The sequence below is a fragment of the Salpingoeca rosetta genome (genome assembly GCF_000188695.1).
Source record: "Salpingoeca rosetta unplaced genomic scaffold supercont1.2, whole genome shotgun sequence".
Lineage (NCBI taxonomy): Eukaryota > Choanoflagellata > Craspedida > Salpingoecidae > Salpingoeca > Salpingoeca rosetta.
Window position 1 is genome coordinate 912,815 of NW_004754932.1, and position 27,062 is coordinate 939,876.

The 27,062-nt window shown below is 57.4% G+C and overlaps 2 protein-coding genes across 2 annotated transcripts in view; one reads left to right on the top strand and one right to left on the bottom strand.

Moving 5' to 3' along the window:
• PTSG_00775 (uncharacterized protein) lies at window positions 1–2,814 on the top strand. The gene is made up of 5 exons (XM_004998184.1): window positions 1–112; window positions 338–439; window positions 679–749; window positions 1,034–1,118; window positions 1,290–2,814. Exons 1-5 carry the CDS (start codon window positions 36–38, stop codon window positions 2,638–2,640), a joined length of 1,686 nt encoding a protein of 561 aa, XP_004998241.1. The 5' UTR covers window positions 1–35; the 3' UTR covers window positions 2,641–2,814.
• PTSG_00776 (uncharacterized protein) overlaps window positions 2,727–27,062 on the bottom strand; it is a 26,221-nt gene continuing 1,885 nt past the window's right edge. Inside the window, exon 5 of the mRNA XM_004998185.1 lies at window positions 2,727–27,052. Within this exon, the coding sequence (XP_004998242.1) occupies window positions 3,072–27,052 (23,981 nt within the window). The 3' untranslated portion in view covers window positions 2,727–3,071. The remainder of the gene's footprint in view (window positions 27,053–27,062) is intronic.

Below are 27,062 nucleotides of genomic sequence, written 5' to 3' on the forward strand. Positions count from 1 at the left end.
GTTCGCCGTTACAAAACAGAGAGAGAAGAGAAGAGATGGTGCAAGTGAACGTGATGGACGTGCTCATCTGCGCGATGCCTCTGCTGGCAGCAGTGGCGCAGCGACGCAAGCTGTGAGTGTGGCACACGAGCACAAGGCACAGCGTGCACACGTGTCATGTCACATTGTGGTCACATTGTGGGTGTTGCATGAATCGGGAATGAGCGATCGCCACCGAGACAAGGAAAAAAAAAACCGGAACGACGCGTGTGTCAGTGTCTCTCACACCGTGAACAATACCGGCTCGCCATACGCGCGTGCGCGTGTGTATGCGTGTGTGTGCGTGTGCGTGTGACAGGTTGACGGTGGATGGTGCCCTTGCCGCCATCCCCGTGGGTGTGGCCATCAGCTACCACGGAAGCACCTCGTTCATCATGCTGGCCCTCTTCTTCGTCATCGGGTACGTTGGTCGAGGTGTTTGATGCAGGCAGGGCAAAGGTGGTTTCGGTTTTCTTGCCGACCTTGTGAATGCACGTGCCTGCGCGCGCGTATGCAATGCCTGTTCGCCGACTTGCACTGCGTTGAGTCCATCGTCCAGAAGGCTGTCACCTTGCCCAAGTACCCGTTCCGTTGCACGTCCTTGCACACCCCAAAACAAAAGCGAAATCTCACACCAGGTGCACCTTCCATCTGCACCAGGTCTCTTGCCACGAAAGTTGCTGCCAAACGGCAAACACACCGCCGCGATACAGACACTGACGCAACGACAGGTGCGCGTTCGTTTCCTGGTCGCTGGTCAAAACGGCAATACCATCACCACGCACTGATGGGTGCGACGTGAAACTTATCACCAACCCTGCACGAGACCGCACTCCACTGGCCTGCACGTGCATGCACTGGGCCGACTGGTCTGTGCTGTTCACTTCAGTCGCTCACCTCAGTCGTTCACCTCAGTCGTTCACTTCAGTCATTCACTCAGTCGTTCACCTCCAGTCGTTCACCACAACCCTAACCCCAGCTCTATTGTGCAACGTTCCCGACCATAACCGTGCAGGTCGAAATGCATGGCAGGTGCTGGCCACTGGCGGCGTTCCTGCTCTCCTCTGCCTCGGCATGTCCACTGGCTATCTTGCCCCCAAGTCAGCATCGCTATAGTTTGTGTGGCACCCAACACTTTCCTTAGCACGCAGCGCACCAACACATCCCTTGCTTCCCACTCTGTGGGCCATCGACTGGTGCGTTCCTTGCTGCGCTCACCCACAGCCCGCACACCCACGACACATTCATACAACCCCTCCCCCCTGCTTCAGGTGGGAAGTGGGCTACTTCGCGTATCTGGCTTGTTGCTGTGGAGACACGCTTGCGTCGGAGATTGGGCAGCTGTCCAAGACTGCACCACGCCTCATCTCCACCTTCCAACCCGTCCCCACGGGCCGCGACGGCGCCGTCTCCGTGCTCGGCACTGTCATGAGCGTGGTTGGTGGGGCCATCATCGGCGCTGCTCATGGCACGTGGCAGGGTGCTGCACAGGGCGCACTCTACGGCGCAGCAGGCTCCATCCTCGACAGCTGGTTTGGCCTCGTGCTCCAGCCACCGTCCCTCGTCGCAAACTCGAAGCTGTGGGCGCCGCTAAACGTTCTTGTGAACCTTCTGTCGGCCTCCACCCTCGCCATCGCCGTCACCGCCGTGTCTGGCACATCACTCTCCGTGATCGTGCACGTGGTGCTGGCCGTCATGGTGGTGTTTGTTGCAACGCAGCTGCTCCTCCTTCGCTCGCCGGTTGCCGGTGATTACACGCGTATGCTCTGCGGCGCGTTCCTGCTGGCCGCACTCCACACCCACTGCATCGCCGGCGCCCTCGCCCCTCTTGGCCTCGCCTCTCCCCTGCCCTCCCCAACGCCCGCTTCGTCCGGCTGCTGCAACAGCGTGTGCATCATCGCTGCGAGCGTCTGTGCGCTCCTCGCATGGGGTGTTGGCACGCGCAAGGGCCAGCGCAAGGAGGCCGTGATCGCCGTGGGCTGCTTCGCCATGCTCTTCGTCATCACCGGTCGCTGCCCATGCATCGAATCCGCCATTCGAAGCGCATTTCCCGAGCCCATCGCCGCAGCTCTCACCCCATTCACCACCTCCTCCGCGTCATCAGCAAATACCGCGGACCAGGGCACCGCCGCATCATCCTCCTCCTCCTCCTCGTCATCATCTCCAGACGTCGCTGTGCTGGCCGCCGCCATGCTTCTCATCCAGCCGCTCGCACGCATCGTCGCCCACGCTGCCCGCACTGCCCTGGTGCAGGCCGTGCGTGGACGCAACGCAAGCCGCACCGCAAACGAAATGCTGATTGCCCTGCTGCAGATGGTGGTCGCCGCCACCCTGTATGCGTACATGCTTGGCCACTGGCGCTCATGTGACAGCGAGCGCAGCAGTCACGCCACATGCACATCGGCAACACCAGCGGCGCGCACGAGCGGGGATGCAGCTAAGCACGGAACGCACGACTTGGTGGCACACCTGCATTCGTCATACGAGGCGCTGCAGCCATGCGACCTGACTGCAGCACTCACGTTTGGGTCCGTCTGTGCACTCAACAACCTCCTCGAGCTCACCCATCTTCGTGATGGCATCATCTCCGCCCTCCACACCCGCTTGCTCTCGTGCATGTGATCTGTTGTTCGCGTGGGTTTTGGCTTTGTTGGTGGTGTGTCGTGAACTTGGTGGGTGTTGTGGAATGTGATGATGTCTCGGTGATACTCTTGCCACTTGTTGTTGTCGTTGTTGTGTAAACTCATTCAAACGAAAACAAAGGGTGGAACGCAAGCAAGAAACACAAATGAATCAAGTGCAGGATAACATGTAAGCAGGGTACGTGATGTTGTGACGAAAACGTGGCAACAAAGGTCAAACAAGAGCATGAGAACAAATCACGGAAGAAGCCCGCAACGACAAAGTGTTGAGGTATCAGTGCACACAGCAAAAGGGACCCAGTTCTCACCCCAAACAAACACACGCATACGCAAGTCCAAACACACACACACACACACACACACACACACACACACACACACACACACACGCACACACACGCACACATTGCCTCAGCCCAGCTCGCTCAGCATGAGCACCATCTGCTCCTGGACGCTGCTGGCGAACGAATCCGGGTGGTTGCCAAGATTGACTGTTTTCATCTTGCCGTCCAGGAGTTCATTCAACTTGGCCTCAAACTTGGCTGTCTGTCTTCGAATATGAGTGAAGATCAGCTCAATGTTCTTGTCCTTCATCGCATCAGTAATTTCAATTGCGCGTTGCAAGTGGGACTTGCCATGGTCCGGGTACCCTGCTGGAGGCCCATTTGGATGATTGTCTCTCTTCTCGTGGACGAATTCCGGTCCGTGCTGCGGTGCATCCCCAACGAGGACAACCAGTTTCACCGCTGCTGTCGGCGTCCACGCCATGCTCACTGCTGCTCGGAGTCCAGTCAAGACCTCCTCTGGAACATCACGGTGTCGTCCTGAGCAGGCAACTTGCCTCGAAATGAACGCATCAACATGTCTCAAATCTCGTGTCAGCGGGCACTGTTCCGATACTGTTCCAAAGTCGTAGTCGCGGTACGCAACGAAGCCGAGGCGAACGTTCACATCACGGCCAAACTTGCTCACTGCTTGGTCTCTCACAAACTTCATCATGCTGGTGGCGTGGGCCTTTGCCGCATCGATCCAGTGCCCCATGGATCCGGTGCAGTCCATCACAATCACCGCCTCCACCTCTAAGGTCACAGCTGCGCCTTGGGTCAATTCAAGCCGCACTTCTGCTTCATCAGCATTCTCAGCAAGATACTCTCGGTATGGACTGTCTTTGGCCAGCTCAGCAGCGACCTTGTCCTGCACATCCTTCTGCTCGTCATCGCTCAGCACGAAATCACCCCTGCGCACGGGGACCGTTTGACTCCGTGCTTGCGGAAGATGCATCCGCTCAAAGTACATGTCAAGCGCCTTTGGCAGCTCAAGCGGCGACGACACTTCGATGAAGCGGGTGAACGCGCGCTGCGTGGACATGGGCACCGTGCCAATCACAATCTGCACCACATCAATGCCGAGGGTAGCGGCGTAGCGCAGCGCAGCCTCATGCTGTGGATCTGGCGCATCGTCCGTCAACACAAACAGCGTCGACGTCTCAACGCTCGCGTCGTTGTCATTCGCCTCCGTCAACAGCTCCACGCCAGCGGCGATGGCCGCAGCCACGTTCGTCGACTGCTGCGCAAACCCAACAGTCGCCAGCGTGCGCACGATGGTGCTCAGCGCCGTCGCGTCCACGTGCTCTGTGCGATCCTTCATCAGCGTGCACGCGCTCTCGCCAAACCCGTACACAATCGTATCGTGCAGCCCAAATCGCTTGAAGGCCTCCAGCAGCAGCACCAGGGACTGCGCGTTGAAGAAGGACGTTGGCGTGTCACCGGTGGATGCGCTCATGTCAATCGCCAGTGCAAAGCGGTAGGCTGGCCGGCCCTCGGGCACGTAGCGTTCCCAATACGCAGTGGAGGTGAATTGGGTCGCCTTGCATTGCATCAGCTTGGCTGGGTTGACGCTCTTGCCGCTGGTGAAGCCGGCCTTCTTGCGCATGGATGCACGCTTCGTCAGGTGCTGCTTCAGCACATCTTGCACCATGTTCACTTGCTGGCCGTACTTCTGCAACGTGTCCGTGTACCACTGAGTGGGGTGTTCACATGGGGTTGCGGCGCGTCGAAGTGTCGTGTGGGTCACGCGCATCTTCCGCAGCACATCCGAACGCAGCATTGGCGCCTTGCACTTCTGCGGTGGAGCACCAAGGGCCTGCACGCACACATTTGGCGGGCGGTACGGCCCTGGCTTGTACGTGTCAATCCACCGATCGCTGGCCAGCTTCTGCAAATCAAGCTCAAAGGCTGAGTTGCGTCCGTTGACACCCAGGTGCACGCGGTTGCCATCGAATGGAGACTGGCGTGAAGCAACACCCCTGTACTGCCTCAACTGCTCCTCCAGCACCCGGTACAACACGTTGGGTACCTCCACGCTCATGCTCTCCAGGTTTGGCTGGGTCCATCCCAGTCCATGCTTGGCCAAGCCGCGCAAGTCGCTTCCACCAATTGTCGTTGAGCTGTTCATCTCAATGCCAACAACCTTCACACCTTCCGAGGTAGCTTTCGACAGCACCTGCGAGAACGCAGAATGGGCCTGGCCCTCCGCCTTCAACTGGCTCGACAGGCCATCTGTGATCACCACCATTGTTTGCGGATACACGGCTTTGCCACTGGCGGCGCGAGTACGTCGACGCTCGGCCAGGTGCGCGCGCGCACAGTGCATTGCATCCGCAATGGCAGTGCCAAACTGGTTGAAGTTGAGGCGCAGCAGCACTTCTTCACCCTTCTCACAGGACATGGCGTGCTCAAACTTCTTCAGCCACCGCTCCTGGCCCTTCCCAGCAAACGAAAGGACCGCAGTCTTCAATTCCAGGCGCCGCAGTGCCTCCAACAGCACCACCAGTGTTTGGCGAGCTTGGTTGCCGCACCCGCCTTGCATGGAGAGCGAATTGTCGACCAGAATGGCCACCTCAAGATGCACCTCCACACCGCGAACGTGTGTTTGCATGAGCAGATCCAGCACCTTTTGCTGAAGGGACAGGATGTTCATGTGGTGCGCACGACACAGCCGACCAAAGAGGGACTCCTGAAACGAGAACCCATCCTTGAAGTCAATGTCTTTGACCGTGGTCACATCTCCAACCTCACGATCGGCAGAGAGCGCGGCAGGTCGGAATCGCACTTCCCCGCTTCCAAGCCGATGCTGGAACTGCTTCGTCGCAGCCATAATGTCCTCTTTGGTCAGTTTGACCTTGCAAGTGACCATTCGCTTCCTGTCTGATGATGAGGAGGTGGAGGTACTGGTCTTGATGACGGCGTTTGCCAGCATCGAAGAAGAAATGCGAACACCATCAGCGTGCTCTGGCCTGGGCACATGAGCACCAGGCCTTGATCCACCCCCATCACCGCTGGGCCCGTGATCACCATCGCTGTCGCCAGGTGTTGCACCTTTATCAAAGATGAGCTTGCTGAGACTGATGCTCATGCGATCAACGGCATCATCAGGATTGAAGCCGTACAAACTTGCTGCCTGCGAAGCTGTCGTGTTGTCACCAACAATGTCATCATCCTCGTCATCATCTTCATCCTCGTTGGTGTTCCCAAGCCCGGTTTCATACGCCGTCCCAACGTGACCCAGTGACGTCTCTGACTGCGAATGCTGCAGGTCGATGTCGCCGTGCTTCCGTCTGCGATGACGAGGTTGGGGCGTGCTGGGCGTGCTGTCGCTTCCTTCTTCTTCCTCAACAGAGCAAGCGTCCTCGTCCTTCAGCCACTTGAACTGGGTGTGGCGCAGGTTCGCCTGCACACCTTCCAGTTGTAGCAGTCGTTGAATCTTGTGCAGTCGGTGCTGCAGGGCTTCTGGGAGGGCTGCGCCAAACCCATAAAATAGCGCTGCTGATACCGCCTCCATCACCGCCACACACTCTTCTTCTGTCAAGACGAGCGCATCTGTTCGAACGCGCTCCAGTATGTGCAGCATGGAGCGAGCAGACACAATCAGCTGAAGGCCGCTGCGAACAATGGCCTCGCACACAGTCGCTGGCGTCGTGTCTGCAACAGCTGCCATCGCTGTCTCAAACGATGAGAGGACGGCAACCGCTTTCGTCCTGTACGCGATAATGCTCGTGGTACTCATGTGCTCAAACACGCGTTGTTGAGCAGCCATCAACGCATCTGCACAGGCAACGAGGGGGCCAGCGTCAAAGTCGTCGTGGCTCTCCGAGGGCCTGGAATGGGTGGAACCAGATGGGCCATGGTGCGAGAAGCTCGTGGGCGCAGCTGAAAGTTCTGCAATGTTCAAGCCACTCTCTCCAGCAGCACAGAACACACATGTCGTTGCGACGCATGTCGTTCCCTCGCTGTCACCATCATCACCGCCACCATCATCCCATGCTCGCCCACTTCCTGACACGGCTGGTGTTGTGGCGGGACGAGCGCTCGTGCTTCCGCTTGCATCAGACGTGGTACGCAGTGGTGGCGCGCCGTCACCCTCTTCACCTTCTTCATCCTCTTTCGCATCTGCTTGTGTCTGAGCTGCCTGCTCCCTCGCCCAAGATTGGACATGATCCAACTCACGACAGATGGCTTCCACCCATTCGCCGCGCACGCTCTCCTCTCGCCAACTTCCAGTTGCCGCCCGCTTCAGTTCGTACTCTTCAACAGCGTCTCGGATGGCGCGGTTTGGCATCAGGTCATCCACGCTTGATGGCTGGCGAGTGAGTGGGTCCGTGCCATACTCTTCAAGCCATTTCGTGATTTCTGCTCGAGAGTACGTGTTGCCGTGCAACATGACGGGGTCGTCGAACAGGTCCTGCGTGATGGGACAAACAAGCGATGACGGAATGTCGTCCTCGCCGGTCACTCCATCGCTTTCGACATCTTCATCAACGCTTCTGTGTAGTCGGTGCACAACATGGGCAAGGACGCCCAAGTACTGCACGGCAGAAGGTTTTTTCAGAGTCTGCATGGGCTCAGGATCAGACATCAAGTCGACCAGCTGTTCCACGAGGGCAATCGTGTCATCGGGAGAGCGCAGCAGTTGGGGGTCCAGCTTTGCGCGTTTCGATGCTCGGAGACTCGTCAGTAGCAGCTTCAGTGTAGGTGTCTTGGGAAGGGGCAACTCATCGATTGCCGCGGCAAAGTCCCCTGCTTCAATGTGACGAGCCACACCATTGAATGAGTCATCACCGCTCTCAAGTCGGGCGGCAATTTCTTTCAAGTGTTCTGACCTCGAAGAACCGAAGCACTCTGGCAAGAGCTGGGCAAGCTTCGCGGCCAGCTTTCGTTGCTCCAAACATTCCTGCAGCGTTCGCGGACCTCCTGATTCAGATGGTTGGAAACCAAGCTCGAGAAGGCAGAACAGTGCGGCGTGTTCACGCGCCCCGGTGGCTTTCACTCGGACCAGAGCGTCGCACAGCCGATCGACATCGTTGCTTTTCTTTTGGCTCTTGGTGTTGGCCTGCAGCACCATGCGAAGGCACAACAGTGGATGGTGCTGAATATGGCGGTCAAGGGCTTGTGACAGGCTTATGTTGAGAACTGGCGCTGAGTTTGACATCGTGTCCAGAACAACAAACAGCGCAAACATTCGTGCCCAATTTGTCTTCAAAGCAGAGGCGCTCGCAGCAACGCTCTTGAGCGGACGAAGGGCAGTGTTTGTTGGTGATGGCGCCTTGTCTTTGAGACGCGAAAACATTGTATCCAGGAGTTGAATTGTAGAAGGGCTACCCGTGAATGGTGACACGAGTGTGTGCGCAACGCCTTTGAAAAAGCCATCCTGAATGTTCTGCCAGCGTGGGTTTTGCTTCTTCATCGCCGTATCCAGCACCTTCATCGCCTCGCTTGATTTGTGTTCGAGCTCATTGAGGAAGTGACGCTGCTCATCACTGAGCTTCGATTTCTTTGCCTTGCAGAGATACAAGTTGCGAGCCAGCGAGAGCACTTGCTCGTCAGCAAGGTCTCTTTGCTCTGGGATGGCTCTCATGATGGCGTCCCCGATGTCTTTCCTTGAAGCATATCCCCCGGCATGCGGCAAGATGAAGTCGGGTGGAGTGTTGGTGGGGTCTTCGGCCCAGCGCACAAACTTGTCAACGAACTTGTGACCCAGCCGACCAGCACCGGCGGTGCATCTGTTCATAATGGAGAGGGCTAACCGCCATCCCGTGGCGCCAGTTGCCTCGGCACTTGTCACGATACTCACCAGCGAGCGGCTGTTCCCTCCCTGTGACGCGCTTTGCTCAACCTTCCAGGTGGTGATGGTTTCCGACAACATGCCCGGTGTGTGGATGCTGAGTCGCGCAAGCGCCTCGAACAGCTGTCGCGAAGAAGCGCTGGCATCTTGTTCCTCTTGCGCTTGCGCTGTTTCGTTCGCGGTGATGCGATCAAAGAGGTCGCGCACATGTGCAAAGGATGTCACGGGTTGCGTGGGATACAGCGCAGTCACACCCAGCATGGACGCTGTTGCATGCACCAGTGTGAAGAAGGCGCCTGCAGGAAGGGGCCTGGGCCCTGTGCCCTCAACTTGCTCTACAGCATCGGCCAGTGAACGTGTGTCCACGTCATCGAAATGATCAGCCAGTTGAAGCAGTGCCCGTGCAAATGACTTCTTGCTCGTGATGGCGGTTTCAAGCTCGCGCCCAATAGATGCAGGCACCCCACACGCCGAGAGTCCAAGCACAAAACCATCCACAACTGGCATGATGTCGTCCTTTGCTGCACTTCTTTCGTTGGTGATTGCCGTCAGCAGATCAAACCTCAGCACTCCAAACTCGTCTTGAGCCAGTAGCTGCCGGAGTTCACCAGGGGATGACGGCAGTCCCTTGAACCCCAGAAACTCATCCACACCCTTGGCTGGCGTAGAATCGTCACGCCCTTGGAAGGCAGCAACAAATGATTGCTTCACCAACGATTCACGTGTTCTCGAAGGGTTGATGCTGAATGGAAGTCGTGGCACGTGAACCTGAGGACGCGGACTCACCACAACCCCAACATGACGAGGCCCGAGATGCTTTGGCTCGTTGGTCTTCAGTCTCAACAGGACTGCCTCAGCAAACTGGCGAGCGTTCGGTTTGTCCTTGCCCTTGATGGCAATCTTGAGCGTCCTGGTTTTCCCACTCTCAATGATGAAGCTCTTGGGGTACACCTCCACTCTGGTGATGAAGGAGGCTTTGTCGGCTGGCTTGGCAACGACGACTTGGTCAGCGGTTGGAGCTGATGGGCCAAACAGTGTCGCTGGCTCGCCTCCCTTGGCTCGCAGTTGAAGTCCCATGCCCTCTCCATCCTCCAGTGTGGCTGTACCAGTCAACGTCCTTGAGCCAATGTTTGTCAATATCTTGCTGAACACGGCCGTGCCAGACACAAAGCCTTCAAAAGTCATTGGGGAATGAATCTGCAACTGCGGAAAGTTGAAGACAAGCTGCAGCTTCACGTTGAGGGCTGGCGTAACGGTGGAATTCGTGCGTAGGGTCAAGGTCACTTGACGGGAGAGTGGTTTCTTCGTCGTCACATTCAGCTGCATGTTGGCTGATTTGCTGGCTTGCACTTCAACATCCTCACCATCCGGCAGGGCGGCCAGGACTGAGCGGTCACAAGAGGCAACAGATTCAATGACACCAAGCGAGTTGCCTTCGTTGCGGATGGTCACGAGCAAGGTGTGGCGGTACTCTGTCTGCGCTTCGTCATAGTCAAACGACAACTGGTGTAGGTTGACTGGCTTTTCCAGTTGAAGTTGAGGCGTCGAGTACTGCAACTTGAACTCCAAGTTGAGGGTTGGTTGAGCAGGGTCGTTCAAGGACATTCCAATGGACGCAGCGTTGCTTGGCTTGCTGACCAAGTCACGAAGGCGGCGAAGAATTCCTCCATCAGGTCCCACAGTGAATGGAATTTCGAGGCTGCCGCCTGGGACAACATCCTGCACGGGCACTGGGAAGCTGACGTCTTTGTGGTTTGCTCGGTTGCACTTGAGCCGCGCTGTGCCTGTGTTCTCGACACGCAGGACAAGCCGATAGGGGTGCCCGACTTGGTTTCCCCTCAACGTCACGCGCTTATTGATGTCGACCTCCTTGTCCTTCCACAGCAGCTTGAAATTCGCCTTTGGCGCCACAATCTCAAACTGCAAGGGAATGACTCCGCACAGCTGTGCTTTGGATGGGTGAAGGTACAGCTCCACCTGGGCGTCATAGACCCCTGGTGTTATGTGCGGTCGTGGCTTGAAATCTGCGGTCAGCGTTGTCTGTCCTCGTGCATCCAGGTGAACTTGCTTGGTCGTTTGGCTTGTGCCGGCGAACCTGAGGCCACCAACCAAGTTCAGAGCCACCCATCTCGGCTTGTCCACGTGACTTTGGAGCGTGATGTTCTGTGTGAGCACCGAAGGTTCAAAAACATCGTGTGGAAGCTTCTGGCATCTTGTTGTGTCGGCGTTGACAGTCATTTCCACGGTCATAGGCCTGCACTCGCCAACCAGTCGCATTTCAATCACCCCGCGACTTGTTTCGTCCAGCAGTTCCCAGTGGATGTGACAAGTTGCTATTCTCTGATCCTCGGCTGTTGGCTCAAATGTCCATTCAATCGCCTCTGAGCTGCCTGCAGACAACGTGCCTGCTTCGCCAAATGCAACCTTGAAATCATCTTCATGCTCCCCGCCCAACTCCAGCCTGAACTGCACGTGCGTGTCAAACGTGTTGCGCACCACCATCTGGCGTTTGGATGGCTCGCATGCGTCGCCATAGAAGTGACAAGCGTCAAATTGGAGATCAAGTCGACTCCCAGATGATGGAATAGCAACGGGATCACAGTGTGCAGCCTCGTCTTCAGCTTCGTCACCTGCATCGTCGCCAGAGGAATGCATGGTCGCACTCTCTGCCGACAGCTCAACAAGCAAGGGTTGCAATGACAGCTGGTTGTTTGCGATGGTCACCACCAGCTGCTTCGCCTCAGAGCCGGATGGACACTCCTTCAAAACGTTCTTGTGCAGCTCATCTGCCTGCTTCAGCAATGCCTCAAAGCTCTCCAAGCGGTCCTTGGTCATTGTCATCATGTGACACACGCCCTTGCACAGCTGCTCTGGTTCTCGGGTCGAGTACCGCTTGACCAGTCGATCAACTTGCTGCTGCATGGCTGGCAGTGCAGTTTGCAGGGAAGTTGTTGAATCTGTCAGAGCCTGCAACTCGTGCAGATCGCGCATGATGCCGTTCATCTGTTGGCATTGCGTGATACCTTTGGCGGCGGACTCGACTGCTTGAGCGGCATCGCTGATAACCCGAGCAGCCTTGGTGTACTGGTTTTCGGCTGCGCGCGCCAGCGCAGGTTCGATTCCATTGGCGGCCAGGTTCAGGTGATCTGGCGGTGACAGTCGTGTCATTGCCTTCATCAGCTGCTTGGTGCCGTTGGAACGCAGCCCAGACAGAGCGGCGTTCACGTCAGCCGCTGCAACCAGCAGATCCTGCAACACCTGTTCGCCACGGCGTGCACATACATCCACTTGTGTTCGAGGATCTGACTTGGCTCGAATCTTCCTTTCAAGATCAGCCAGGCGACACTCATCTTGGTAGGTGAAGTACTGCGAGACCACAGGATCACGCACCATTGGCAATCTGCCAAGGAGCGTGGAATCGTCCGGCCACTCCCCTGGCTCGAAGAGCCGCCGCCCGCCTGGTACATAAAACAGTTTTCCTTCAGGAGGGATAACATGGAAGTCACTCGAGTACCAGCCTCGTGTTTTAACAATGTCGTGCACATCGAGCTCTCCCAGCACATCCTGCATCCCCAGCTCTTCAGCCAGTGCCAGCAGATTCTGGTGACGTTCAATGGCGCGCTTGAGGGTGAGCTCATTCCACAACGAAGTAAAGATCCACTTCTTGCACAGTCGCAATGCTTCTCGTATGTCGTCTGCCACCGAGCGCGTGATGCGAGGCGTATGAGCGTGCGCGGTAAGTTGCGTGTCGACAAACTCAGACCATTTGCGCTGCTCTTCCAAGACAACCTTCTTGTAGCGCTGAAGTGCAGTCTTGCAGGCAGCCAGATCCAGCCCTTTTGCAAAAGCGCTTCCAGCATTCACCCGAAACACCGAAAGGTACATTAGCTTGGAGAGCGCATCCACCTCGCCAATCTCAACGTCGTCGTCGCTGTCAGCACCCACGACGTTGCGCATTGCCTCGACAGCTTGAGTGCAGGCATGCTGCACGTCTTGTTGAAGAGAGGACAAGGCCGATCCAAAGCAGAGCAGCTGCAGCAGCTCTTCGTCCTGGATGGTCAGCGTCCCCAGATGGTTGTGTTGAAGCAAGGAGAGGCCTTCCTGCAGTGACTCATTGAAGCGCGTGGCCGCAGTACCCCATGCGAGGTTGGCTGTTTGGTTCAAGGCCAACGAGCACGGAAGCAGCACTTCCAAGGAGAGGAGTTGCGCAAATGCTGCGGTGAATGCTGTCAAGATGGACGGCCCTTCGGTGTCTGAGGTCGTGGCTGGGACAGCTCCTGCTGAAGTGGGCGTGAAATTGATCGTGGAGATGTTCGACAGCACACCTTCCCAAGGCATGAGAGCGTCCAATGTTTCCACCTCACTCGGAGGTGGCAGTACCTCATCCAGCGCGTCGATCACTGATGGTGGCTGACCAGACAAGGCGCTCTGAAGCAGCGCTCGAGCATACTCAGGAAGCGTGCCCTCCACAAACTGACCCACCGCAACAGGCACATCCACGTTGGCTTCCACCGCGGAGGTTCGCGACAACGCAAAAGCAAAGTCGATCAGTGGCCGCGGAAGCGTCAAAATGTGAAGCACGCTGAGCGAGTGCAGCACCTTCACACTGAACTTGAAGGTGCCGGTGGACAGGTCACATTGGGACAACGCATGCTCAAATGACTTGATGGCGCGTTTGGTGACGGAAACTGCGCCGCCAAAGTCCATCACGCTTTGACAGCACCGCACAGCAACATCCCGCGCTTGTTCCGAAACATCTGTCGTGCCCCACTTGACCTCGCTGCTGTTGCGCGCCCCCACAATGAGCAGAGTCGACAAGTACCAGCACCACACCCTCTGCACGGCAACATTGTGCGGGTCAGAAATGTTGGTTCGTTGAAGGACACGCTGGACGCAGTCAACAACACTTTCCCCTTCGCGCAGGATCAGGTTTGTGGAGGGACTTGCTGAATCCTCTGTGGCCTGGTGTTGGGACTGGTCAAAGCAGCACATCACATCGAGTGCACCGCAAATGTGCTGGAGTTGCTGTGATACATTGGTGCCAGGGACGACCAAATTCAAGCACTCTTGGGCCTCGGCGTGGCCGTCAATGTCGTCTGAGGCATCTGCTGCAAGCCCGTCTTCGACTTGTTGCAGCTTTTGCACGACTTGATCTTGCGCTTCTCGCTTTCTCATCCCTGTTTCAGCCCGACCTTGCAGATCTGACTGCTGGATCGTTTCCCTGATGCTTCTGACCAGATCACAAAGTGAACTACGCACCTGTTCGGCATAATTGTCCAGGGTGAGCTCCATTTCTTCAAAGCGTTCATGCATGAGTTCGAAGGCATTCGTTGTGCAACGCGAAAAGTGCTCTGCTTGCTGCTCAATCTCTTCAGCACTCAAGCTGCGGGACAACACGACGCGCCACCCAGCTGGCACCACCCCGAGTACCAGCTCATCTGGTGAGACGTTGAACCAATCTGCGGACTCAGCCGTTTCTGGAGTCACACACGTGGCACTGGCGACACGCTGCATCGCTTTGAGCACGCGTGGCAACACATCAACTGGCACCTCATGTTGTTGGAGCATGAGGTGTTGTTTTTCTCGCAGTCTTGACATAAGTCGTGTTCCTTCGCCACACAGACCCGCGATTCGATGGACAAGATCAGCAATGCTGTCCACAACTTGGCCAACCAGAACACGTTTCAGCTTTCGCCGCAGATCTGAGCATTCCACAGCCGATTTGTTGAACTTCTTCACATCTGCAGCCAGCCCCTGCAAGGCGTCCACAAGCTCGTGTTTTAGGGTGCCTTCGAGAGCTGGCAGTTTGAACATTGAGCGCAGTTCTCGCTTTGCCAGGCGCAACTTCTCCTCACGCAAACGCTTTCGCCATTCATCGGGCTTTCGCTGCCAATGTGCCACATCCACACCGCAAACATAATCAGGATCCAGCAATGAGGAAAGCCGGTTGATATCCGCATCGAGCTCTGGTGGTGTTGGTTGCTGCTCCTGCAGTTCACGCAGTTGGTCAAGCACAGCCGCCAGCTGCTGACGTGCTTCCTTGCCGCCCACGAGCTTCTGACCAAGCAGCTGCAGCAGGGCCGAGAGATTGTCCTTGAAATCACGTGGGGTCACAGGACAGCTGGAGAGGATGGTTGAGAGCGCATCGGCCATTGTGGATTGTGATGGAACATCATCCAACCACGCTGCAAGCATGGAGGAGATTGCAGGCTGAACGGAGGACATGCTGGCATCCCCATGTGATGCGTAGAGCGTGCACACACGCACCACGGCAAACATGCAGCGGTACTTGTCCAATGTGTCTTGGTCAAGAGCTTGCAGCATGCGGGCAGACCCAGGAACATCGTTGTTGGCCAGTTTGACGAGGGCATGGTGCAAGCCAATCTTCGTACGCTCATCAATAGACTGCGATGCCCAAAACTCGATAACTGCGTCGGACATTTGATGCTCAGTATCCTTGTTGGCGTCAACAGCCTTGTGCAAGCGCTTGATGTGGGCGATGAGCAAGCCAACTTTGCTCACCCACGCGTCAGACTCCATGTCGTGCCGTTTCAAGGCGGCGAGCGTCTTCACGACCGAGTTTGATGCCGCCACAACCTTGCGCTGCGAGGAGCAGTGTGTAACAATGGCTCTGGTCATGACATGGCTCGCCGTGCTGTGCCCTGTCAGCGCTTTTCTTCGTCCCTGAAACCGCTCCACTTCGCGCTTGAGGGAAAAGTCTGCATCATGGTGAGGCGTCATGACGCGAGTGATGACCTGCTCCAGCATGTTGGACCCTGCGCCGGTCTCAGCTTCCTGGATGAGTGTGATCCTGAGTTTCAGTGCTCCGCCATCCACCTCTTCTTCGCTTTCTTTCACAGATACGTGGCGCTCACTCAACAGAAATGCAGGAACGACAACAACGGTCGCGGTGTCATGTCCATGCTCGCGAAGGAGCTGCACATCCACTTGTGTGTGCCAGTCTTCGCCCACAGCGTTCACAACCACCAGGAACGTGTTGGAAGATGACGCTGCAAAGTTGCGGAAAACGTGCCAGGCGTCTTGGATCTTATCGCTCTCCTCAAAGCCGGCATCAGCACCGCCTTCAAGGACACGCTTGGCCTCCATCACGTCAAACTGGTGCTGCGATGGTTGAAGCGTGGGACCGTGCTCTTCCAACATCTCAAACACGTACTGCTTGAGGTCATTCAGCTCTTCCTTGAGCGCATTCATTTCCTCGTACAATCCCGCCACTTGATGTCGCTTCTCCCCAAGCTCTGCAAACTCTTTCCCACACTCCTCAGGTGGAGCCAATGCAGGCTCTTCACAGTTTGACAGAAATGTACGGACAGAGTCGGGGGTGTCGTCATCAAGCTTCTCCGTGACGGCCTTCTTGTACTCTCGACGAGCTTTGTTGAAGCGCGGCCCAAGGATATCCTTCACATCCTCAAACTTGTCTTGCATTAAGTTGGCCTTTGTGATGAAATCTTGGGAGAAGAGAGGGTTGGCTTCAGTGCCGCCAACATCACTTGAGGTGGCCGCGGCACTGACCATTCTGGCAAGCGTGGTTGCTGTGGCCGTGTACTCATCAGCGGAGAAAGGCATGTCCCTGCGCAGGCAGACGGCTGCTGCTGACAACTGGATGGTGGCTTTCGGAAGGAACGTGCTGAAATGCTGCATGAGCCCTTGGAGCGATGGGGATTGGGCGAGAATGCGAAACACGGACTGGTCCTGCAGGGACAGTGGCACGAGTTTGGCGCGAACAACTGCCTCCATTTGTGCAATGAAAAATCCAAGCCTTCCTTTGGAGTCAGGCAACGCTGTTTCCATGCGTCGCTCCGCGGCTTCGATGAGTGCTCTGAATCGAGACAGCAGAATGTGAGCACCAACCTCCTTCCTGAACAGTCCAGAAAAAGCAGCCACGTAGTTGCTCAGGGCAGCCACCAGTCCTTCAAAGGACGAGACAAGGTCTTGCATGCCAGGGCGCCTGGATAATGTGCGACCTGCGATCACAAGGTGTTGACATGCCTCCAACCACTGCTGCAGCTTGTTGCGCCATTTGTCGCAGTCTTGCAGGGTTGCCACTTGTGGAATATCTGCCAGTGCGCGTTGAAGAGTGCGCACAGTCGCCAGCACTTGTTGTCGTGACACAATCTCCACGCTTTGAGCTTCCAGAGCAAGAAGCGCAATGGAGTGCTCGGGATCAGCGAAGGCGTTGAAGAAGAGCTGCGGCTTGTCAGGAAAGTGAGCATGGGGCAGCTCCTCCCCACCACAGCTCAGGGACTGCATGGCTCTGGCCACCGCCCAGTGACAAATATCCTGTGCGCTGGCGGTTGCGCTGTCGTCCTTCATCGCCACAGCCGCCATGTGCCATATGAGCGCACCAAGTGTGTCGTCAATTGTTGAGATGGCAGTATCGCCAGATGATACGATGCATGTGTTGAGTGACCTCGGCTCTTCGTCCGGCCAATGCTGGAGCTCGGCCAGCAAGGGCTGCTTGATGACGCCGCGACCATGCTGATCGTAGACTTGACGCAGCACAAAGAGTACTGCCTGCTGCAGGTTGGCATGCGTCACGTGAGGGATGAGGGTGCGGAACAGCTTCATTGCGCGGATGGCTGTTCGGAATGTCACTGCAAACGGACCGTCCGCCTCGGAAGGTGACATTACCTGCTTTGCTGCAAAGTGGGCGGTCACAAACACGCTTGCCACTCGTTGTGGATAGTCGCATCCAATCTCTGAGATCCACTGGCTCATGATGTGATGCAACGTGTCTCTCTGCTCCACCGCATCGACTGCTGGCAGTGCAACTTCAACAGAGCGCTGGCGCACAGAGGGTGGCAGCGGAACCACGCCTGGTCGGTCTGGGTCATACGTGAGGATGATGCGGAAGTCTGGCGACACCTGCCACGCGCTTGTGCCGTTGGTGGTGTCTTTTGAAGTGTGTGCACCCATGTCAGCGACGTCGTTCTCCAGAAATCCTTGCAGCTGCAGCAAGAAGTCGTGTGGGCAGAAGTTGACATCGTTCAGGACAAGCCACCAGCCGTTGCGGGCAGCTTGCAGGAGAGGCCCATCCCCCGCGTCAAAACACATGTCATCCAGGCGCACAAGCAAGTGGTCAATGGACTCTGTGAACTCATGCGCAGCAGATGAAAATGCTTGTACATCCAGCCCAATCTGTGCGGCAGAGGCCTCGAGTCTGGCTTGGAGGTTTGCGAGTTGCTGTTTGATGTCATCCTTCAAGGGCATCGCCTTGGCCACGTCTCCTGCTTGCAGAGCGCACACGAGTTTGTCCATGCACGAAGCGAGCTGAGCAATGTCGTGGGTCAGTGAAGCTGCAAGCGCCGCTGCGTCCTGAGGTGTGTGCTGAGGTGCGTTCTCCTGCGCACTGAGGACGTGCGTGTTGAGATCAACGAAGATGCTGCACAGGGCGCTGGAGACAGCGTTGGCCAGTCTCTGTACGCGCACGATTCCCATCTCTGCGCGCAGTTGCCCCATGACATCTCCGATCTCCGTTGCTTTCTTCAGATGGAGTTCGAGGGTGGGTGCATTGGCTGCACGGGCGAACCAGCGAATGAGCTGGGTCTTGCCGCTGGCCGTGGGGCCACGCATGGTGAGGCTGCGGTGGGCCTGCAGCACCAGCGCCATGTCCTGCAGGGTTGTGGCATGCTGTGGTGTGAGCACGAAATCCGGTGAGACGGTCTGCCGTGCATCGTTCGCGGGCGTTTCTCGCGTGGCTTGGCGACGCGGAAAGAACACCAACCCCACATGCACACAGTGCGTTAGGGTTGTGTCCACCACAACCGCCGACTGAGTGTCAGGCGCTGTTTGAGGAAAACACTTGACCACCTTCTTCAAGGCCAGGTCACGAGCTCGACCTTCAAGGCCGCCCACAAACACCAGCCGTGCCACTTTGGTCAGGACTTGCAGCGCCAGCTGCTGCATGTCTGCAGGCAGGCAGTTGTCGTGGTGGTCACCGCTGTCTGCTTGGTTATGATCCAGATGCACGCCGCCATCTTCGTCGTCATCTGCGCCTTGCTCGTCGTGCTCCACCCACTGCAGGCACTGCAGTGTCTCGAAGAGCGGCACGAACAAGGTCTTCACTTTCTCCATTTCACGCAGGGACCAGGACGGAAATGCGCCAACCAGATCTGTCGAGTCGTCCTCGCTCAATTCCACCAGTTCACACAATAGACGGGCCAATGGCATGAACAGTTCGTGGCTCACACTCAGCTGTTCAATGTCGCGGAATGCGTGGCAGACCAGTGGATACACCAAATCAGGGTGTGGGCTGCTCGGCAGGATGTGTTGGAAGGGCAGCGGGGCAAAGGCGATTTGCAGTTGATCTGCAACCTTCTCCAACGCTGGAGCAGTCGCGCACACGAGCGGCAACTTCGGCACCTGACAAGCTGTGCTTGTTCTCATTGCAGTTGTTGGGGGTGTTGAATGCTCGCGTAGGATGCGAGCGATCTGGACAGCAAGTTCGTTGTTGATGAGGTGGATATCTTTGAGCACGATGAACCGGTTTGAATTGACAGCGGTCATGAACGCGCCATCTTCCCACCGGAACGACCCGTCCAGCGCTTGGTGGTAGCGGCCAATCACATCCTCGCTCGATGTGGAACGCGCAAATGTGATCAGCGTCACGTTGCTGTAGCCAAGCGCACGCGCAAGTTCTCGAGCACAGGACAGCTTGCCACTTGCCGGTGGGCCCAGGAGAACAGGGTACAGTCCTGCGCTGAAAACGCGAGCCATCGCGCGAAGATTGTGGTTGGTGCTCATGCCGGGATACAGCTGCAGATTTGGCGCCACATCTGCGGACGTGTGCACACTTCTGATGCAGAAAGGACCAAGACCGAACACCACACCATCACCGTCAGCTGAGAAGAAATGTGCCTGTTCCAGGATGTGCTCGCCAGGGATGATTTCCAGCTTCTGTGGCTGCTGCGTTGGTGTCGAGGATGCATGCGTTGTTTGTCGCGCGGGAGGCAGTGAATAGAAGCCAACGGGTTGCTTTTCAAACTCCTCCAGTCTGAACTGGAATCGATCTGTCACGACCTTGTTGAGCTTGTCAATTCCCGCGTCATCCAGCCGAGGCGCTATGAGCGCCGCCACAGCGTGAAGAACGCCGTCTTGCACGCGGACGAAGCGGTCCTTGTGTCGCTGCACAAAGCCAATCATCTGGTACGCAAGGCGCGTGTTGAAGGAGCCATATGCTTCAAACACGTCGTTGATGAAGTGGGCAAGCTCGTTCGTCGTATCTGCCACGCTACCGAGGGCGCCTCTGACCAGGTGCTGAAACTCAGTGTTGGTGTACGGCTGCACGTCAATGACGGTGACGCGCGAGATGAGAGCCGGTGACAAGCCGCACTCAAAGAGCTGGCGATCAGATGTCACGGAAGCGACAAAGAAGAACGACTGCGGGCAGTCGATGTTGCCATACTCGCTTGTCTCGAGCGAAGGCTCCAACTCCAAGAGAGAGTTGAACTTCTCCACAGCAGATGCAGGGGCGCGGTGCAAGTCACGCAGATGCAGCATGCCACCACGCCGCACAGCGTCCGTGACTGGGCCGTCCTTGAATTGGAAGCGCGCGCGCTGGAATTCAGACGAGTGCTGAACATCTTCCTTGAGGAGGGCATCCACACTGTGACGAAGAAGACCAGCACAAGCCGCCAGCTCTTGTTGCATTTGTGTGTGCTCGTCACGGCTCTCGGAAACGGCCGACACAGACGCTGTGATGAACTGCAGCGCTTGCAAGGCAACCTTGTACACCACAACCTTGAGCTTCAGCTCGGAGATTCGCACGTCCACGGCGTTTGTCTGCGGTTCATCATCGGCGGTATTGCCTGGTGTCACAATGTCCTCTTGAAGCCACCATGCGTCCTGGGGTTCTTCATCCATGACACTGAGTGATGAGGACGAGCGACGGGAGCTGTGCTCGCTGGTGTCACCACCCCAGCTGTCGTCGTCACTGCTCACATTGCCTCGTGTGGCACCCGCATCATCATCAGCGCCACCATCATCGGCCCAGTCATCGTCATCGTCATCACCGTCTGCATCTTCGTCACCCCAATCATCCTCGTCATCGTCGGCATTGCCATGGCTAACACTTTCCGTGCCATCACCCGCTGCGGAAGTGGGGAGTAATGACCGCTCATTTGAATCGTCACCCCAATCATCATCTTCGCCATCACTGCTACTATCATCTCCGTTGTGCTCGGTGCGCGCGTAGGGATCGCCATACTCATCACCTTGTTTGTTCGGGGTCACCTGCAAATCGTTGAGGAGTGTTTTTCCCTCCTCCACGAACGATGAAGCAGCAGGGAACACGGCACCAACTTGCTCAAGCCACTGGCCCACGTCCGTGTAGTTGAGGTCGGCTCTCCCGATGAACCCAGCAGCCGTTTCCAGCAAAGACGCCTGGCCGGTCAAGGATGCATCAGCAGTGCCTTGAGCAGCAAGGATGGTGTCGATGCGCCTGATGACATCGACGGCACTTGCCATCTGCGCGTCGAGTGTTGTTGGCAGGACGCGGCCAATGAGCTCTTCTGCCGTCGAATCCGTTCCAAGCGTGTAGGCTGAGAGCGGGCGACCCGTCACCTTGGCCAGCATCTCTACGAGCAGAGTCTTACGGCTCGTGGGGCCAATCAACAGCACAGGCTCCTTGTTTGTGTAGCACTTGCAGAGGCGGTAGAAATCAAGGCAAAACTGCTTGGACTTGAAGCAGGGTGCTGTCAGCAATGGTGCAATGGCGGCTGGTGGCAGCTGTGTCTCGACCCGAACTGTTGACGCTGGATGGCCCTCATATCTGATTTCCACGCAGCCATCACGAGGGAGTGTAAAAGAGCAAACATCGGGGATGGAATCCCCACCCGCCATTACGCTGTGCAATCTGTCAACGTTCTGGCCGTCTTCTTCGTTGGCAAACGCTTTCGTGACCAAATCGACAAGCTGCGGTTGGCCTTGTGATCGCCCCACCAGCAACTCAATGCCGTTCGCAACGGCGTGAGGCGCTGAGTCTGGCGTGGCCTGCATGCGGCGTGTCCAGCGACACACCTCGCGCACGGTGACTGCCGGGTCTTGCTTGAGTGCGGTGTACTCCCGCATCTGCACCTGCAGCTGAGCAAACTTGCGCAGCATGTCTGTGCTCATGGCGTTGCTTGTGCGCTTGGCAGCAATCTCCGTCAGCTCGTCCAGTGTCAGGTTCTCAAACGGCACGACACACACGCGGTCAGCCAGCTTGCGAGCCAAAGGTTTGCGCCCAGCAAAGCCAACGGGGTTCTGGCAAGCTGCAAGCCAGAAGCCAGGTGCTCTGTGCACGTACTCGCCGGTTGGAAGCGCCAAGCAGCCGCTGTCAAGCACAGGGATGAAGACAGAGAGGAGGGTGGACGTGTTGGCGAGGTTGAACTCGTCGTTCAGGAAGCATGTGCCGTTGCGCAGGGTGCGCACGAACTCTGCCTCTTCAAAGGCAAAGTTGCCTTGCTTGCTGGGACGCCAGTAGGAGAGGTAGTCCGTGGCTTGCGTGGAATCGCTGTTGGTCTTGCGCAGAATCGCCTTGTGCGTCAACCAGTGGACGAGAGCAGTCACGGTTGCCGTCTTGCCCACGGCCTGACTGCCCTCAAACACGACAGGAACGCGTGCCTTGAGGGCGCGCAGCACCTTGTTCGCGTTTGCATACACCCGTGGTGTTGTGTCCTTGTCCAGGACAAAGGTTACCCCACCATCAGGCTGAGGTGACGTCAGCAATGCCTCCACATAGTCAACGCTGTTGGGTGGAAGGGAATTGACGAGCTGCTGCTTGAGAGCTTCCGCCGTTTTCGGGTGTTGGGCGAGCACGAGCTCACACGCCTCTCCCACCGCGGCTGCAGCCTTGTTCTTGAGTGGGGGAGGTGTAGTACCGCGGGTGAGGTGAAACGCGGCATCAAACAGCATCACGAAGCGCCGCACACTGGGTCGCTCCTCTGAACTGCACCAGGCTTGGTGTGCCTTGGCTGTCAGCTCACAGACATCACGTGGACATTCCCCATCACCCGCTTCGTGACCGAGCAAGAGACGGCTGGCAGCCACGAGCCACGTCGATGGTTCCTGTGGCGGCGGGTTGAGGTACACCATGTGAAAGCGGTTGCCAAAGGCGGGCGTCATGGCCTTGTTCCTTGCTTCGACAATGGCGACAAAGCGCAGAAAGTCGCTGATCTCGTCCTCAGGTATCGGTGAGACTTGGTTGTTCTCGGACAGCACGAGCGTGGGCTTCTCCTCCAAGACCGGGTTGAGCCGTTCGAGCACAGACGACTGCAGGGAGAGAATGTCATCAAGGACCAGAATGCCGCCATTGCGCATGGTGCGAGGCAAGTGGCCATCGTGCCACCGCAGGTTCATGTCCCCTGTCGCGTGGTCTGTCTCTGGGATGGCCATGCCAATGAAGTCTTGCACCTCCGTCTCCTTTGTCAGGTGAAGGTGGGCGAGACTGATGTTGGTCAGGGCAGACAGGAAGCGCACGAGAACCTGTTTGCCAGCGCCGCTCGGGCCGCAGATCATCAAGGGTGTGCGCAGGAGGAACGCCACTGCGCACTCGCGTGCTGCTGTCACCAGCTCTGGTGTCACCACAATCGAACAGATGTACTGGTCGGGTTCCAGCAGAGAGGATGGGTCGACGTTACGCAGGCGCTGGGCCTCCGCTGCATGCGTGGCATCAAGCGTCTTGCAAATGTCAGCGAGAAGGTCCGCCCGAGCACGGACACAGCGGATTGGCGCCACATACGCGTGCAAGAGCGCATGACCCAGCGACACGCTTTCATCGCGCATCAGGGCATGAACGCGGTCCACACATGCATGGTTGACAAAGTCGTAGCAGCCATACTTGAGCATGAAATTGGGGTGTGTCGCGCACTGCATGATCTTGTCGTGAACAATGTCCACGATATCATGCTCGGGTGCGGCCACCTTGCGCTGGAGTGGGATGCCATCAATGAAGACAGCCTGCGCATGCATCTGCAACCGGCCTTGAGGAGAGGCTCCTGTTGCTTGCGGCTGATCTGCGTTGAGGCATTCAAATGCAATCTCGGCAATGCGCTGGCGGGACGCAGCACACTGGAAACGGGCGCCGTAGATGGAGGAGAGCATGAGCCCAAAGGCTGTCAAGTGTGTTTGAAAAGCCTTCGAAGCGGAGCCCTTGAGGCGGCCCATGTATGCGCGACACGCGCTGGCAAAACGCTTGAGCTCGCGCACCGTCAAGTCCATGAAGTGCTGCTGCTCGTACACCTCGCCCTCGTTCTCCATGGCACGAAGCTCTTCGAGGAGCTGTGCATCTGTGATTCGCACGTGAAAGTCCACCAGCTGGCTCGCCAACTTGTCGGAAGACAGACTGTGGTGGATGTCTTCAGGCAGAACACCACGAAGGGCACTGGTAACGATCATCTTCCACTCGGCCTTGCGGGATGCAAGGTTCGAGCCCCACGTCACATCCAGTGGCACGAAGGTACTGAGGACGTTGAGGCTGTGCTTTTCGCGGTTGTATCTGCTGTCGCAAGGGTTCTGGGCGAAGATGAGACGGAAGTTCTTGTGTTTTCGCACAAGGGCAGCATCATCACCGCCACTGCCGCTGCCAATGATGGGCAGGGGCTTGCCCGTGTAAGCGGAGGTGCAGTCGAGGATCGAGAGGCCTTTGGCAAAGGGGGCGAGAGAGAGACGGTCTTCAGTTAGGCAGGCCAGAGTCTGCACCAGCTCCTCCTTGAGCAGGTTTGCCTCGTCAATGTACAGCCAATAGCCAAAAGTGTAGGCGAGGATGGCGGGGCCAGGGGCAAGTCCAAAGTGGCCGGGCTTGGTGGGGTCGTTGGTGACGCTGCCAAAGAGGTCCTCAACGCTGCTGTGTGATGACCCGTTGAAGCGCAGCACGACCTGGTTGGCGAGATGGCCGGCGAAGAGCGTCAGCATCGTCTTGCCCACACCAGTCTCGCCTTGCAGGAGCAGGTTGTCGTTAGTGCGAAGTGTGGACAAGATGGTCTTGAGGTACTGGAGGGTGCGGGTTGTGGGGACCACGCCCCCGTCTGCTGCCGGAAACATCTTGCAAGCCTGTGCATACGCGCGAGCAGAGTTGAAGCAGTTGCCCAGGACGTGGCCGTTAAAGGTGGCGCGCTCGCCATCGCTGACAATCTCGAAAGGGTCAGCCTCGCTCGTGTTGTACTCTGCCACAGCATGCTGTAGGCCTTCCTTGAATGCTGCGGGGAGAGGGAACTTGGAGTCTGCATCTGTGGCGCTGACGAGCAGATGCTCACTGTGGGATGGAGCACCACTGTCGAACTCGCCATCGTTATCGTGGTCTTCGATGACGGAGGCTAGGTCGTGGGGCTTCACGAGCTCAAACAAGAGGGCGTACGCTGGGGAGGTCTGACGGTCGAACGATAGCATGTGCGTGAGCGTGTGCATGGCTTTGGCGATCTGGTCCTTGATAAGGTTGCGGGTGCGGTTGCGGTTGCTCTGAGACAGCACTTGAAGGGTGTCGACAAGGGCGTCTCCCTTTGCCCACGCTAGCTCGTCGTGCCGAAGCCACTGCTGCATGCAGAATTCGAACAAGGCGGCTAGAATCTTGGTCCTCGCAGTCAGGGCTGGCGCTGCACGGAAGAGGACGTGCCAACACGCCTTGTGCTGCTGTGGCGTGGCTGTGATGAGGGGCAGGCCGGCGAGGAGCCTGTCAGCGATGGGCTGCCAATTGCGCTGGATCACCTCCTTATCAGCAGAACGGGTGAGGGAGAGCAGCAGCATGCATAGGCGCGTGCGCTGCTCAGTCTTTGGGTCAGCGACAGAGGCGTGGGCTGTTGTTGTGGTGGGCGCCATCACAGTTGTAGCATGAGTGGCTGGAGTGTTGCTTGGAGTGGCATGTTCACCATCGAGCGACGTGGCAGCCAGGACCTCGATGATGTGGCTGGCGTGGGCTGGCGTGAATTGGAAAGCACCGGAACTGCCGAAGATGGCCAGGAAGGCAGCGGCACAGTCAGCCGGACAGGCGGTGTGGTCTGGCACGGCTGCAGCAAGCAGGTCGAGGGTCTCTTCCGTTGCGTTGTACATTTCAGAGGGATCACGCTCCACACACTCAACCAGGATGCGTTGAACGAGTTGGAGTCGACCGAGGAGGCGGCGCCTGTTCGACTCTGTGGCAAGGTGATGCAGCGTGGCAGGCTTTGGGTGGATGTGGCAGACGAGGGCGACGAGGAGGCCATCGGACGGGGCGGTGTTGATGCGCAGGAGATTGGAGAGGAGATCCTTCAGGTCGGTAACCTCATGCAGGTCCAGCAAGGCCAAGGTGCTGCTCTTGTGCACAATCTCCAGCACCTCAACACAGACCGTGGAGACTGCCTCTGTGTTGCTGGATTGCAGGTGAAATTGAAGGATGGTGTTTGTGCGGCAGAGAACGAGGTGGTACAGTGCGCTCAAGTGTTCCTTGATGAGGTCGGTCACGCGCTGGATGAGAGCTGCGCGGGTGTCAGCATCCGTTTGAGGACTGGTACTGACAGTGGTGCTGTCAGTGGTGCTGTCAGTGGTGCTGTCATCGCCCCAATCATCATCATCATTATCGGCAGCAGTGGTGTGATTGGCACCATTGGCATCATTGCTGATATGGTCGGTTTGGTCATCGTGACCATCACCCCAATCGTCATCGTCATCATCATCATCAGCAGCGTTGCTGAGATCATCACGGGGCTTTGTAGCAGAGTCAGGCGAGGAAGGTTTGGGCGAGACGGACGTGCCGAGTGCCGAGTCGGGCTGGGGAGTGTCCAGTGCACTGGTGGAGTTGATATGGGGCGTGTGGGATGCTTGAAGAGTGTCAGATGGCGGTGTCGTTGAGGAGCCCGCGACGGAGGCTGACAGCTGTAGCGTTGTGTCCACGTGCTGTTGAACGGCTTGGAGGAGACGGGTGCGGGCGATGTTGTCCTGAGCTGGCTGGCAGAGCCATTCGGCCAAGCCCGATTCCAGAGTGCCACGAACGGCAGCACAGACAGTTGCGAGAGCAGGGGACTGGAGGAAGGCTTCGTGTGCCTCGGCGTCCGATGCAGCGCCAGCGAGCACGGTGAATGCGCGTTCCCACGCTGACACGTCCAGCAGTCGACAAAACGCGGGCACGTGGGTGTTGCTGACGTCGGTCGAAAATGCAACGGCGCCCAGCTTGTACATGAGGTACTTGGTTTCGTCGACGGTGAGATTTGCGGCGAGGGACTCACGCAGCACATGGCGAATGAAATCGTTGAGCTCATCATCGGTTGAAGTGAGAAGGGAAAAGACGCGGGCGAGGGTGTCGGGGCCTGTGTTGCA